The following is a 16,323-nucleotide window of genomic DNA, read 5'->3' as shown; positions in this document are numbered from 1 at the left end:
TAGTATTAATTTACTGAGCCATAATAGAAAAGCTCCCTGACATCTTAAGGTAGAAGTGGATGCGAAAAAATGGTCCGATTTAAGAGTTTAATTAGACCTCCAACCAGAACCAAGGTATGGAAGAGAAAAGGGTATGAATAAGTGAAACGTTCCGAACTTCCAGAGAGCAAATCCTTTATTCGGCAATACTGTGTCATAGCACATATAACTGCAATGGTTATGAGAGTGAGAAAGAAAAGCAGCCCTCTTCCCTAAAAGAACCTCTCTTAGTGACTGATTCACTCCTGCTGAGACACAGCACTGGAGGCTTACTGTCTTACAGGAGTTACTTAGGGTGACCAGATGTCCCAATTTTATAGGGACAGTCCCGATTTTGGGGTCTTTTTCTTACCTAGGCTCCTATTACCCCCTACCCCCGTCCCGATTTTTCACACTTTCTATCTGGTCACCATAAAGTTATTGCCCTTTTTTTTATGCAAGAGGCTAGTCAAAGTAGCCCTCAGGTTGTTCCAGCTGGGAGCAGGAACTGATGATGGAGTCTGGTATTTTATTTAATGCCATCTTGCTTATTTACAAGGAATGTGCAAAGGCTTGCTTCTGTAAATGCAGAGGGAATGGAAAGCAAAAGGAGTGCTTCTTTTCAGCCAGCACCCTGACCTAGGCCCTCGCTCTAGGGTCGTGGGCCATGCTGTGCTTACAGGCTTCTACTCAGATTTTTTCCAGTTGTCTCTGTCAGCCAGCTCCTCAAAGGTACCTTAGGTGTCTATCTCCTACTGAAATCACTGGGAGCTACAAGCCTAAATACCATTGAGAATCTGGGCCTGTGTGTCTGTCTTCTCTCACAGATACACCCAGCCCCACCTGGTTACAATACACATCTCCGCCCCCTTTGCCCTTGGGTCCCTAGTTTTCAGACTCTACCTTGCTTTAGGTATGGTCCCTTACCTGTCTCACAACTCTCTTAAGTAGAGGGCATGTTCCTACATGAGTTTTTAATGAGATTTTAACTCAAGTCATAACAAGGTTTAACCCAGCTCATAACAAAAACTCTTTCTCAGCATCCTTTTCTGGCAGCTGTCTCTTTAAATTTGGCAGAGACAAGCTGCTGTAGCCCTAAAGTGACTGTTTTGCAAATGGCTGCTGCTTGCTTCATTTCCCTTTATTCCAGCTGGTAAGTGTTGTTGTTCATTTCTATTATGTTTTAATCTGGTTTTCCTGTTTGGCTTCTTTTTCCCTAAAGATACAATTAATTCTTGTAAACAGATACATAAATATGCACCCAGGACCTGCTCCAGGCTCTGATCAGTGTGCATATGAGTTGGTGCTAGCAATGCGGCTGAGAGATTGCACGTGAAAACAGAATGTGGCCCTATAGTCTGATTTAATAATTACAGGTGTTGATATACTAGTAAAACCTCTGTGCAAGAGAACCAGTGCATAGCTTTACTCTAGTACTTATCTGGAATAATGTAGCTTTCAGATAAATGTACCATTTGCAGTGTCCATCATGTCAGCTGAAGAAAAAGGTAGTTTTATTATGTTGTCTACTTTTAATATGATAGTTTTCAGGCTAAAAACTGCTGCACTGACCTTACTGTGGTAGAACTCTGCTGCACTTACACTGTAAGAGTCATGGTATAAATGTTTTTTCTGGGTGATTGGTTCAAAGGTTACGTGCTGGCTGTGCTGGTCAGTTGTTCTGAACAGCAGCAGATGTGAGAATGGGAAACCTAAATGCCTGCTAACCAAGCATCAGCTGAAAATACTCAGTCATATTCAGGGTCGGCGCTTCCATTTAGGTGACCTAGGCAGTCACCTAGGGCACCAGGATTTGGAGGGGCGGCATTTTGCTGCTCTCGGCAGCAATTCGGCGGCGGGGGGTCCTTCCGTGCTCTGGGTCTTCAGCGGTAATTCTGCGGCGGGTCCTTCACACGCTCCGGGACCCGCTGCTGAAGTACCCCGAAGACCAGGAGCGCGGAAGGACCCCCCTGCAGCAGAATTGCCGCCGCCACCCGGGAACGCGGAAGGACCCTCGCCTAGGGCGCCAAAAACCCTGGCGCCGCTCCTGGTCATATTCTGATACCAAATGTAGCTGATATTTGTTTTTCTTGAGGAATTAATTATGTGACTCTCCCATTTCTAGGAGAGGGAGAAGGAGGCCCTTTGTGGCTCTCTTCCCGTTCCCCAGGGGCGGGGGGAGTAAAGAGAGAGAAGTGACCCAGGGACTTGATGTCAACTTGCAGAGTATACAGGAGGTGCATAGGAGTTTCCAAGGATCACATGGGTCAGATATATGCATAATAATTCACTAAAGGGTGGCACATGATGTATCTACCAAGAAACAGTAGCTCACTGGTCAACATAATCGCTGCAAAATGTATGCTCAGACAATATTTAAGAAGTTATGTGTCTATCCTGAAAATATTGTTGTGAAGGCAGGTAACCAGGAGGTGACATTCTCAGACAGTTTCCTTTCAGGCAGGGGGTAACAGATGCTTATTTCCAATCTGGTCATTGTGTATTGTGTGCCTCATAATGTATGCCTCTTTGCATTTGATTTGATTTGATCTGATTTTCTATGCCACCATCTGTTTCCAATACTTCTACCTGCTCTGACTTGTATCTCTCCACTTTGTTAAATCAGCTTGTACTTGTCTGCATTATAAATATACCTAAGAGCTGCGTGTGAAGCAGAACAATGATCTGAGGTGAAACTGGTTCGCTGGGGTGTCCTGCTTCTTTGGAAGCAGTGAATCTGTGAATACTGTGAATGTCCAGCAGACTGGGGCTGGGCGCTCCAGGCAGATGCTTGGAGGACTAGGGGGTTGGAGTGTGACTATTGCTGACCTGTAGAGAGAACAGGGCCTGCATAGACCTAGAAGGGAATGCTTATGTTTCCTGGGGCCTGTGGCTAGGATTGCCAAGTGTCCAGTTTTCGACCAGAATGCCCAGCTGAAAAGGGACCCTGGCAGCCCCGGGCAGCACTGCTGACAAGGCCAGTAAAAATCCAGTCGGTGGTGTTGCAGAACTAAGACAGGCTAGTGCCTACCTGTCCTGGCACCACACTGCACCCCGGAAGTGGCCAGCAGGTCTGGCTCCTAGGCAGGGGGTCCGGCTCCTAGGCAGGGGGTCCACCTCCTGCACCCCAACCCCTGCCTCAACCTACAGCCCCTCCTGCAAGCTGAATCCCTCAGCTCCACCCCCCAGCTGGAGCCCCCTCCTGCACCCTAAATCCCTCATACCTGGCTCCAGCCCAGAGCCCGCACTCCCAGCCCAGAGCCCATACCCTCTCCTAACCCCTGCCTCAACCCACAGCCCCCTCCCACATTCCAAATTCCTCAGCTCCACCCCCTGGTACTGCTTTGCATTGTGTGTTTCTTTTTCTATTGTACTCCTGAAAGCATTGTTTAATTAGTTATTAAAATTACCAATCATTTAAAAGGACAAAAGAAATTATTACTCCAGTCTGGGAGTCAAAACTGAACAAAAGACAAATGTACAATACCCTGTATTCTTATAGAATGTGAACCCAATACGCCTTAAAAGTAGGCCTGTTTATTTTGCCCCTTTCCCCCAAACTAAAACACAGAAGAGAGCAGAATCAAAACCACAAACCCCTAATCCTGTCATAGTAATTCTTTGATCCAGACTTCCGGAAACTTGGTATAAATATAGACTTTAAAATATATACAAACATTTAAAAACAGTTTTTCATAAGCTTTTTAAAAAGTTTACAATGTTATCCATTGCTTTTTTACCAGAGTGAAATGATAGAATCCCAAAATCAAATAGGCTTATCACTCCATGGAAGCCATCTTTAACGTGGTACCAAGTCACAGGGATGCCACTGTCTTCTAACCGTTTCTTGTAGAGCAGTCCATCATCCCGAAGCACATCGTATTCACAGGTTAAAATATAAGACAGGGGGAGTTGGCTGACAATGGAATCTTCAGCCAGAAGAGGTGAAAAAGTTGTCTCTAAAGCTGGTTTAGCCACCTCATAGACTTCATCTGAGTATGAAGTGGGCAAATGTGGTTTGTAGCTTCTGATCTTAAACTCCTCAGGGATATTGTCTGGATTTACCCATCTCCCATACTTCAGTTTCATGTCCAAAGGAACATGGGACCCCTCCATGACATTTTCCAATGCTGAGACGTCCTTCTCCAGATACTTCAGACAACAGCTGATAACGTGCTCTCGGTACAGGAGGGGCACTGCACAGTTTTGCTGATATGAAGGCAAATAAAAATCTATTGCCTGAAGGCCTGGATAGATCAAAATCTGAGCAAGTGGCTTTGGAAAATTTGATCTGCTCACTAATGCTTGGCAAACAGCAGCAGCAAGATTGCCTCCAACGCTGTCCCCACTAATGACAACACAGGCAGAATCCACCCCATAGTCTTCTGCAGTCTTCATAAAGTGTATGCTAGCAGTGAGACAGTCCCTAAATTGAGATGGATACTTGTGCTCAGGAGCCAAACGATACCTACAACATTGGAGACATTTGATTATTGGAGAGGCAGCAGAGACTGGGGGTTGGGAGGACAGTTCTATTCCTAGGCCTGTCACTCACCTTGCAACAAGCTTCTTCATCTAACTGTGGCCATGGCTACACTAGAGAGTTGCAGCGCTGGTGAGGGGGTTACAGCGCTGCAACTTAGGATGTGGCCACACTTGCAAAGCACGGCCAGCGCTGCAACTCCCTGGTTGCAGCGCTGGCTGTACACCCGGTCGAGCCTCGGGTGTAGCGATTCCAGCGCTGGTGATCCAGCGCTGGTCAGCAAGTGTGGACCCCACCAGCGCTTTTATTGACCTCCGGGGTATAAGAAGGTATCCCAGAATTCCTGTCCACAACAAACCGGAAGAAAGGGAGAGCTCGGAGTTCAGCCAAACTGCTTATTTAAAAAACAAACACAGCTCCTGTTTGCTGAGCGAGCGGAGGCAGGCAGGGGAATTACTTTGGAATGTTCACAGCTGTTTGCTTGAAGAGAGAAACAGCACGCTCGTACGGTAGAGGGGGAGGGGGAAGTCCATGTTGAGCAGATGCTTATCTGGTCTGACGGCTATTTAGGAGTACATAATTTGCATTTAGTGAATGAGAGAGGGATGGGGGAAGGGGGTCAGAACTTTTAAAATGATTGAAGGTAGGCACTGTGTGTCTTCCAGTCCTTAGAACTTGCAAGGCAGGGAGCTGAGAACAGTATCAACTCCAAAAATCCATTCTCTCTGTCTCCTCCACGCTCCCTGTCACATTCCACCCCACCCCCCTCTTTTGAAAAGCACGTTGCAGCCACTTGAATGCTGGGATAGCTGCCCACAATGCACCACTCCCAACAGCGCTGCAAATGCTGCAAATGTGGCCACACTGCAGCGCTGGTAGCTGTCAGTGTGGCCACACTGCAGCGCTGGCCCTACACAGCTGTACGAACACAGCTGTAACTACCTGCGCTGCAGAACTGTAAGTGTAGCCATGGCCTGTGTCTCTGTTTCCCTCACGCCCTTTGACTGCCCTGTCTGTTCAGAGTGCTGGTTGAAATTTTTCAGACAAAACTTTTTTTCACCTAAAATGCAGATTGTTTGTCCAAAACATTCTGCAAATATGTACTGAATTTGCAAATTGTTTCAGGTGGCAAAAATAATCAAAATGTTTTTGTTTCAATGTTTTTTTTTTTAAAAAGTTTTGATTTTTCAATTCAAAATTATTTTTGTTTTAATTTTAAGTGAATTTTATTTTAAAAGAGGTGGGGAGTTTTAAAATAAAAAAAACCTAAACTTTTGGTTTCGGGTCAAATGAAACATTTTGTTCAAATTGAAATGACATTTTTGAGGAGTTTTTTTTTTTCTTTGAGAATTCACCAGAAAATTTTTGTTTTGGGTGAAACCAAAACAATTTTTTAAATCATTTAGTTCAGCTACTGGACTGAAAAATCAGTTAGTCATATAGCTATCTATTTAGATTGGAGGATCTGAAAAGCTGGGACTGCTTCTCACTGTGGGTTCTACTATTTCTACCACAATGCAGTGCAGATCTCAGGTAGGTTCTCTGGGCACAACTGTAATCTACATACATCATAATAATTTAAAAATTTTCTTTCAACATTCTTCATGGTGGGATTTTCTTATAGAAAAAGCATCCTTTTTAGATGCCCCTAATATTCTGTTTGTTTTTTAATTTGATACTTGCGACCTGTGAGCAAGGAAAGACCATAATTGGGAGAAGAGATTCAACACCAATTATTTTCTATTTATAGTCAATTTTTTTTTCTGCTCTTCCATCCCTCTACCCAGGGCCGGCTCCAGCTTTTTTGGGAAAAAAGTGGGGGAAAAAAAATCAAAGATAAAGCTGATCAGAGGCACTTCGGTGGGAGCTCAATCGTGCCGTTCCTTCTCTTCCTCTTCGGCGGCAGCTGTAAGAGGAAGAGAGGGACTGAGGGACCTGCCACCGAAGATCCAGATGTGCTGCCCCTTTCCATTGGCCGCCCCAAGCACCTATTGACTTCACTGGCGCCTGGAGCCAACCCTGCCTCTACTATTCCTCTCCCAGGGTGCACACTCTGGAAAAGTTTTAATATCCCGACCTGGAAGGAGTTGGGGAAACTTCATAGCGAGTTTAATGTAGAGTGCAGCTTTGTTCTTCACTCTAAGCGGTATGAAGGTGCTCTTCAGAATGGCTATTGGCGTCTAAAAAGTACTCTGGCTTTGTCATGCTTTTGCATTTTTCTTCACTGAGCTGTACACAGTTATTATTAAGTGTGCTATTTAGTAATAACAATTACTGCTATTATGCCAAAAGATAAATAAGTCCTCTGTGGGCAGGAAGCATTTCCTTTATATAAGTTGCAATCTTATTGCAACTGTTCAAATTTCAACAGGGAGTCTTCCCTCAGGAATGAGCTCCACTTAATAGCAGAAAACAATCAGAACTAAAACATGATCAGCTCTCTTTATGAGACACAGACTGCTTCATTAACTGTGAATGTAGTAAATATTTTAAAATACATGGGGCCAAGATGTTAAAGAGGTCTTAATCTGCCTCTTGATAAACATTAATTTGGAGCCTGTGATTAAGTTATGAGTGGCATGAAAGAAGGTCACCAATGTGGGAGTGAAGGAGACAGGGAATGGAGGAGACAGGAAGTATTTATAAAAGGTGGAGCATAGCCAGAAAGAGGCATACAGGAGGCGACAAGTAGATATGTTCCCTAACATTAGTCTGGGGTACTGAAAATGCCAAGTATCTACCTCCCAACATGAGAAACTTCAGAGAGGGACATATGAGGAGAAAGAGGTAGACACTTCTCTTAACTCTGCTGCAATAGATTGGACAAGGAGAGATTTTTGACAGAAAAGGCAAATGAAGAATAAATAGTTCACTCATAATAAAATGGGGTGAGTCGTTCCTAAACAAGAAACAATTACGTTAACAGTTATGATACAAGAGAAAGAGGCATTTCAGAGGGGCATGCACCTTTTGTATATTGTAAATAGGAAAATGATGCATGCTCTGTCTTAATTTAATGGTATACTTAATATAAGAACATATCCCAAACAAAGTAACCCTGAGGAAGAGTCTCCTATTGCAATGTCTGCTTTCCACAGGCTTGAAGCACATGGCCTCGCAAAAAAGAGTAGAGGACATTAGATGTGTGTTCAGACACCCTCTTGTTCATTCTACAGCATAACCTTGTGTGACCTTCTCAATAATATTTGCATGCCATGTGTAAACTATTTCTTGGGTCTGCAAAAACCATAGTAAATATTGGATTAAATGCAAAGGAAAAAAATCTGTTTTCATGGCAGGAACCATGTCTCGGTTGTGGGGTAGCGGGATGACTAGTTTGTGACACAGGGCAGGCCCAGCATCATCGCAGCATGGAGGAAAATGAGGTACAGTGCAGAATGTAAATCTGGGCCTTTTGATGAGCTGTTTTCATGCTGAACAAGCAGTTGTCCAATAAAGACATATTCCTGAAAGTTCAACGTGCCAATTCTAAACTCTCTGGCACAATTTCAGAGTAACTGCATTTGTATCCCACTTCCATGGTCCTCTCCAGGACTGCCCATTCAGGTCTCTAGTTGTCATCTGTCCCTAGGCAAGGACCTGTGTCCCACTCCCTTCTGACCAGGAGTCTGACAAGGCTCCACAGCCCCCTGACATACACCGTGATCTCCTCAGCAAGCCAGTCTACCTGATGGCCAGCCCCGTGTGGCTTTTTCTCCAACGTCTATGACCAGTGTATACCAGCAATTATGAGTTACCACACAGCTCTTTCTCAGCAGAGAACATTTATTCGTAAGGTAAAAGCATCACAAAGAAAACCTATAATAAACCATAAACAGATTTAGACACAAAATGTACCCAAAATCATCCATTGGTTTTACAGGGCTGTGGTAGGCCAATATGGCCTGGGGCCCTATTAAGACCAAAGATCCTGTCCATTTGCTGAATCAAGAGAAAGACCCTGTATCCATTCAAGCTTAGCTTTTTATACCAAAAGCTCTTTTTTTGTCTCTTGGTCTCTGGAAAATCCAGTTTCAACCAGAACTTTCAAACCAACCCAGAGGGTGGTACCTCTTTGGAGTTGTTTACCATCTCAGCGACTTACCACAAGCACCCCTGTGACAGACTGATAATTTCCTGCAATATCCTGAATATACTTTATTGAATTACGTTAGACCTTGTTGAATTAGGTTTATTGTCTTTGGGATCCATCAAATTAAAAATGCAATTGAGCGTGTGATATTGTGGAAATGTATGTATATAACTTCTCTAGGAGACTGACCAATGCAATCCCTGGAAGATATTAAGAACTTTAAAGGGCTTTTTCGAACAATGCATGTGAAGTGGGTTTTCTAGAAAGTAGCAGGGGGAATTCAAATGATCCACTTCAAAACCACCCTTTGGAAGTGCGCCCTGCGGAGGAAAACCCATTGTTTACTAATTATCTGCTCCTTGAAACTCCAGATCAAAGACCCTGACCTGCATAAAGGGTGGAGTAAAATATGGTAAGTGAGCTAGTTCTGAGCTGATGCTGTTATGAAGTTAAGAGACCAGGAGTACTTGTGGCACCTTAGAGACTAACAAATTTATCTGAGCACAAGCTTTCGTGGGCTAAAACTCACTTCATCGGATGCATCCAGTAGAAAGTTGTGACCAGACAAGAGACCCCCTTTGTGGGGTTTTAAAGGACTGCTCCTGCTGGAGTCTATGTTAGAACTGGGTTGATGTCTAGTACGCTTGTTAGTATGTGTGTAGGTGTTTATTGTTTTTAGTAGGTTTTCTCTGTAGTGCATTTGCCAATAAAATAGACTTGCATAAAAAGAGCTGTGATATATCTGTAATGATGGGCAGTCGCTCTGTGAGTCATCTCGGAAGAGAAGGCAAGCAGGTGTGCTTGGGCAGCCAGTCTGTACTGGGAATGCCACAGTGAAGGCAAGGAGCTGGGTAGCCTAGAAATAACCCGGTCAGAAGGGAGCAAGAGGCAGATCTCCATTCACAAAAGGTAATGGCTGGGGAGGTGGAAGCCTGAGAATGGGTGATCTCGCTGGACCATTGAGCGGAAATCCGGGTGCAGCTGACCTGATGTATGAAAACCCGCAATGTTCTTAGTTCCTGGAAGAGCTGTGGTAACCCTCCCACAGGAAGTAGAACACAATAATACAAAAACATTGAATACAACGGTCCCCAAAGATACTGCACAAGGTTGCAATATTTGTCGTACCCACTCCTTGTACATAATCTCCATTTGTACTGAATTAACTCACCCAACAGACACCACCACTGATTCACTTTCTCTGGCAATATAGCGACACACTCTGTCATAGGAATCTGAAAACAAATGTTTCCAATGGCACTGAATTAGTGTCTTAAATTCAGATGAGTCCCAGCTGAACATTTGTTTCTTGATCCAGACCCGGATCCAAAATTTTCCATCCCAAATAGTGTGGGGTGAATCCGTAGTTTTGGTTTGAGCCTATTTCTAATTGTCTTGGGTTTGTTTGTTTTTGCCAGTTAAATAGTTGTATTTGTTAGCTCATGAACTGCATTTTCACTTGTTTGCGGCACTGTTAAAGTGCAACGCTTTTCACCTTTCTCTTCACATGCATATTTCTAAGAAGCTCAGGTACGGTATTTTCAGACTACTGCTGCAACCAAATAACACATACCACCCATTCCTGATTTAACAGTAGGCGCAGGTTGATTCTCTATACGCTAGGGAAGATTTCTACACGTTTTCTACTGTTCAGCTCCACCAGCAGTGGAAGCCTTAATCCAGAAGGGCCATCAACATTTAACACCATATTATGTTACTCTGCTCTGAGGCGGTCCAATCAGTACTGATGTATATTCTGTAACACAGCTAATGGGCTTGTGCTAAATCTGCCTTGTATTTATCTAACCTTTCTAGTGTTCCGTGAAGGCAGTGGGGTTGAAAGGGAGAAACTGAGGGCAGAATTTGGTCTCTTGATCCTTTCTACAGCAATAAATGGATAGTGATGGCTAAATTTTCTTGAAAAGGACCCTAAACTTGCACTCCTGATATTAAACCTGCAATTGAAAGTGTGAGCCAAACTGGAGACTGGCTTGAAGACCCGTCAAAAATCTGTTTGAGATGGGCAAAATTTTCAGACATAATTTATTTGCCAAAAATGCAGTTTTGTTTGACCTGAAACTATTTACTAATATGACAGAAATTCACCAAATAGTTTTGGCCAAAAAATGTTGAGGGGGAGGGCTAGGTTTACAACTTGACGGACAGCCGTGCTGCTGCCCATCTTATAACCTTTAGCTCAGTGGTTAGGGCACTCATCTGGATGTGGGAGATGAAGGTTCGAATCACTCCTCTGGAGCAACAATCTGAAACTAGGTCTCTATCTTCTCAGCTGACTGACCTAACCACTAGACTATGGGCTGTTCTAGGGTGGGGCACTCTATCTCTTCTGTTGCAGCTGTTCCAGTTTATATATATATAATTATTCATTGGCACAAGGACTTTAACTTGGGTGTTCCCCTGCTACATCCCCCTTAACTCCAGGCTATAGCGTCATTCTTGCTCTTAAACAGTCACTGGGCCAGAGAGCAAGTATTTTATACAAAGTGGAACAGCTATGCCAGGAGAGATGGAAATAGACCCCTATAGCCTGGGGGTCGAGGCCCTTATTTAAAAGAAGAAAGATGTAACTTCAAATCCCTGTTCTAGGGTAAGGATCTGAGCCTGAGACCGCCACATCTCAAGTGAGTGTCCTAACCATTGGGCTGAAAATTATAAAGTGGATGGCAACAGATCAGAACGCACCACCACCATTTTTTCCCTGCTCAGTTTGATCCAAACTGATGGCTTTAATTAATTAATTAATGTGCGGAACCAAAAAAAATCAATTATTCGTCCAGCTCTACCCTGAGTATTTTCAGTTTTCTAGAAAACAAGAAAGATACCTGTGTTAGCCCTCCAAGCAATTTGTGACAATCCACTTCCTAGAGAATCATAGAATATCAGGGTTGGACGGGACCTCAGGAGGTAGCTAGTCCAACCCTCTGCTCAAAGCAGGACCAATCCCCAACTGAATCATCTCAGCCAGGGCTTTGCCAAGCCTGACTTTAAAAACCTCTAAGAAGGGAGATTCCACCACCTCCCTAGGTGCTTCACCATCCTCCTAGTGAAAAAGTTTTTCCTAATATCCAACCTAAACCTCCCCCACTGCAACTTGAGACCATTACTCCTTGTTCTGTCATCTGATACCACTGAGAACAATCTAGATCCATCCTCTTTGGAACCACCTTTCAGGTAGTTGAAAGTAGCTATCAAATCCCCTCTCAGTCTTCTCTTCTGCAGACTAAACAATCCCATTTCCCTCAGCCTCTCCTCATAAGTCATGCACTCCAGCCTCCTAGTCATTCTTGCTGCCCTCTGCTGGACACTTTCCAATTTTTCCACATCTTTCTTGGAGTGTGGGGCCTAAAACTGGACACAGTACTCCAGATGAGGCCTCACCAATGCCGAACAGAGGGGAATGATCACGTCCCTTGATCTGCTGGCAATACCCCTATTTATACAGCCCAATTTTCTTTCTTTGTTTCTTCCAATCATTGTAGAAAAGCTTTGGGTGGCCTATGACAGGCAATCTTTTCTACCTAGTGTGAACTCTCCATCCACCCCCAAAAAACAAAACCCTCCATGTGACATTTTAACATCACTTGGACACCCAAAATACAGGCACCAATAAACATTACAGACCTCAATTCTCCTCTTGGAGTTCAATGGAGTTGCACAAATTTATATAAAAACAGGGCATTAGGCCATCAGGCTTCAGAAGGTTGGATTTGAAAGCTGTTTTTACCAACAGCAACCAGTGTATATTAATTTCGATAGTAATATGGAAGCCACAACTCCATTTGGATACAATAAGAACTGGTCCAAAACTTCTCCTGAAATGGGAAACAGACCTGGAATCTTTTCGGAGGTTCTAAACAGTTCAGATGAGTTATTTATTTTAAATACTGTTAGTGTTTGTTTCCCCCTTTAATGACTTACTAATGCTTCCAAACATCCAGCCTCCTCCATGCAAGTAGATGACCCCTCTCCTTAGGCCAGCAGAAGGCGCTCTAGGCTGGTAAACCCTCACAGGTACGTCCTCAAACTGCAGATCCTTGATGAAGAGTTTGGGATCCTCCTGCAGTTTTTTTCCATCTTGTGTGTAGCGGATGAAGTCAATCTCAGAGCAGAAACCCAGGCACTCCAAAATCTTACCCTGTTTGGAACAAGGAAGGCCAGAAATTAGTTGAAGATGGCCCTGATCTGGCCACTGTGCAGGCAGTGCACAGGGCTTAATGGGTTTTTTTGTTTTTTTTTTGCTATGGGCAAATAAATATGTGGCTATTTACTGTAGTGTTTTGAGCTCATAAAACAGGGTTTCAAGTAAATGTAGTGATGGTCATCAGAACTAGGCAAATAACTGATTTTTTGGCCATTCTGAAAAACCAGGGGATGGGGGACTGGTGCAGGTTGAACCAATTTTGAAAAACTAAAAATAAAGATTTTGGCACACTGAAAAAAATCCATTACAGGTCAAAAGAAACTTGTTGTTTGACTGAAACATTTTATTGGTGGCATTTTTAAAGGATTCAATTCATAAAATGGCTGGAGGAGGAGGCAGTGCTGGTGCTTTTCTTGTAACTTTTAGTCCAGTGGTCAGGGCACCTACCTGTATTCAGTTCCTCCCACCATTTAATGTGGAGAAGGGATTTGAATCTGCATTCCCTGCAGGGCACAAAAGTACCCTAGCTACTGGGCTATGGGGCAGTCTGGTGTGGGTCTCTCTGTCTCCATTGATGAAGCTGCTGAACTATGTATAAATTATTAAACAGCCATTGGAACAGAGACTTGAATTTGGGTCTCCCATACCACGGATGAATGCATGTCTAACCACCTCTATAGAGACAGCCTCTCTTTCCCTCGCCCAACGGCTATTCACTGTCATTCACAGCGGTACTCCACAGGCATTCATAATGTGGGAAACCCAAGTTCAAATCTCTTCTCCACATCAGACAGCAGGAGGAACTGGGCTACAAGGAGGACACCATCACCTGCTGCTGGTTGTGTGAATGGCAGCTAAATCTGGGGGAAATTGGCCAAAATGTGAATTTGTGTCAAATTCGGTAATACTTTTGGTTTATCCAAAACTGCCATTTTTTTTGGTGAATATACTGTTTGTGTGAAAATTTTCCCCCAGCTCTGATAGTAAAAGTTACCATGTTGATAGGCCTGGAGATGGAAGTCCTCTGTTTTTCCTCAGAATAAATGCCTCATTGGTAGTTGCTGTGCAAGTTACCCCTACATCTCCCAGTTTTTATGCCTCAAAATAGAGGGTGCTTTAGCCCTCCTGGCCTATTAAGTCCTTTGCCAAGAATGCTAACAGAAGTTCCAGTCCATGCCAATAGTGGCCATTGGTCCACTAGGAAGTGAACTAAGATCATCAACTCCTTCAACATAGATGACCAAATAGCCTTCAGATTATTGTGAATTGTGGTTGCCACAACAGTTAATTTGAACAGTTGATTTGGAGGTAAAAGGCTTTGTATTCCATCACCAATCCCCATGAGTCATCTAATCCCCATTGTTAAAAAGTTGTGCTATAAAACTAGCCGTCAGAAAGAGAAATTTGGTAATGCAGTTGTGCATCAGATACAGGAAACTGATTATCATTTCTGTAACCAAGAAATAAAATAATCATCTCCTCATTACACAAGCACTAGAATTGTGTGAAGTGTTCAAATTGGATCTCAAAAGTTGTCAAAATTAGACTTTGTCCATTCACAGCCATTTGCTAGGTCATTGGACTTTTAGACCACTGTTTCTCAAACTTGGGATGCTGCTTCTGTAGGGAAAGCCCCTGGCAGGCCAGGCCGGTGTGTTTACCTGCCCTGTCCCCAGGTTCGGCCAATCGCGGCTCCCACTGGCCACGGTTCACTGCTCCGGGCCAATGGGAGCTGCTGGAAACGGTACTGGCCACGGCTTCCAGCAGCTCCCATTGGCCCGGAGCAGCAAACTGCGGCCAGTGGGAGCCGCGATCGGCTGAACCTGCGGATGCAGCAGGTAAACAAACCAGCTCGGCCCGCCAGGGGCTTTTCCTACACAAGTGACGTCCTAAGTTTGGGAAACACTGTTTTAAACAATAAGAAAATTAATAGCTGTAGGTGAGCCGAGGAGGGGGGAAGTTTACACCTTTCCACTAACAGAACAATCAAAACACACCAACTTACTGCAAACATTTGAGGCTGCTATTAGCTTGTGAGTTTCATTCCCATACATAGTTCTGAACATATGCAAATCTGCACGAACATGCAAGGGCACATCTTGTGAATTGTGGGCTCACAACAATCCAACTAAGCTATGGAAAAGGCAACATCTTTTTGAACATGAAGGCATGCTAGCCCACACAAACGAGTTTAAAAAAAAAAAGTTAAACCATTTCAGTTTTGAGAACAATTTTTATTTGAGTTATGTTTCATGGAAATATTTCACACAGTGAGATTTATATATTTGGTGGAAAGCCAGGTGTTGCTTCTTAACAGTATGCATTGCATGAATCTCCTTGCAGATCCCAGAGAATTTGTGAATGATTTACCCTAAGTATTTCTACAAGGATGGAGCAGCAAGGAAAGGAAACCTCTGTGTCAGGCCAGCTTCTGGTCTACAGGTGTTTTTTGCAGCCTTGAGGACAGTAGCTGCTGTTGCCCTAAGATACCCCTTCCCTAAAGGGCAGGGGTAGCAGATGATGTACATAGCAGCAGATTTCCAGCTCTCTCAGTCACAGACTTGGTCTCAGCTGGTCCCTGGACAGTGGAATTCAGGGCTGAATTCTCTGCCACACTAACGTAGTCATCAAATTCTGCTGGCAGGAGCATATCTGCACCCGCAGGAGAAAAATGGAATTTGCTCCATAACTCAAAGTCAGCCTTTCATCTCATCTTAAATACTTGTCCCGTCTCTCCTAGTTTCTGTCTCAGCAAAGCGCACCACATCTCAACATTTACTTTTAAAACTTTCCCCCTGCTTCCCCTCCAACCCTCCCATGTCAATCAAAAACTCAAATGAAAATGCAGTTCCAAACGTCAACTCACCAGCACACATGAAAAAATCAGCAGGCAGTGAAGGATGCGAAGCTTTCCAGGTTGCTCAACTCCAGGAGGGATTTCGGAGTAGGAGAGCTCATAATAAATTGCCCATGCTGCCACCAGAATAAAAGAAACAATCAATATTTCTGCTGCAATTGTGAACAAGGAGTAAGCAAGCTCCATGTCTTTTGACTGGGGGTGATGTAGTCAGAGAACTGACTTTGACTTGATGTTCCTTCCAGTTTCTGAAGTGTCTTGGTTATATAATTAAGTTATTACATCCACAAAGGAATGTGGTTTGTAGTCCCAAGCTGAAACAACAATGGAGAATGTTTTTGTAGCACTCAACATTTCATCACAGCACTGTTGGCACTGTGAAGGATTTCATAACAATTTACGCAAGCGTTGCAGATAAATACTAGTTAGAGGATCACACTGAACTTTGTGCAAAGATGGGATTGTATGTGCCTGCCCTGAAGCTGACTGGATTCATGTGTTTAACAAGGCTTTCTCATGCACAGCAATATAAAATTCTGCTAGCAGCTCTTCTGGCAAGTGTGCCCATCCTGGCAGCCACACAAATGATGTGCAGATTTGGTCATGGAGAGGAAGAGCCAGCCAAAGTATGGTAGCTCAACCTAAACTATACATATACAAAGTTAACAATGCTACAGGTAGTCAGCAGGACAGTTCTGTATCTACAGTGT

At 43.8% G+C, this 16,323-nt stretch overlaps 1 protein-coding gene across 1 annotated transcript; it reads right to left on the bottom strand.

The window, feature by feature from the left end:
- Positions 1–3,711: 3,711 nt before the first annotated feature.
- On the bottom strand, positions 3,712–15,799 carry LOC127038723 (arylacetamide deacetylase-like 4). Its single transcript, XM_050931564.1, has 4 exons — positions 15,623–15,799; positions 12,534–12,750; positions 9,766–9,829; positions 3,712–4,486 (listed from the first exon to the last, which is right to left on the bottom strand). The coding sequence occupies exons 1-4, from the start codon at positions 15,797–15,799 to the stop codon at positions 3,712–3,714; spliced, it is 1,233 nt and encodes a 410-aa protein (XP_050787521.1).
- Between the last annotated feature and the right edge of the window lie 524 nt (positions 15,800–16,323).

Source organism: Gopherus flavomarginatus, chromosome 21, assembly GCF_025201925.1.
Source record: "Gopherus flavomarginatus isolate rGopFla2 chromosome 21, rGopFla2.mat.asm, whole genome shotgun sequence".
NCBI classification, from domain to species: domain Eukaryota; kingdom Metazoa; phylum Chordata; order Testudines; family Testudinidae; genus Gopherus; species Gopherus flavomarginatus.
Note: the sequence above shows the minus strand (reverse complement) of the source record. Positions and strands in the feature narration are given on the sequence as shown.

Bases quoted from the DNA above. Each gene is read 5' to 3' on its own strand.
- LOC127038723 (XM_050931564.1), bottom strand. From the start codon at position 15,799: ATGGAGCTTGCTTACTCCTTGTTCACAATTGCAGCAGAAATATTGATT. The intron at 9,830-12,533 runs GTAAGTCATTAA...ATTTGTTTTCAG, and splicing joins CTGGATGTTTGGAAGCATTA to ATTCCTATGACAGAGTGTGT. The intron at 4,487-9,765 runs GTGAGTTAATTC...CCAATGTTGTAG, and splicing joins TCAGTGGTGGTGTCTGTTGG to GTATCGTTTGGCTCCTGAGC.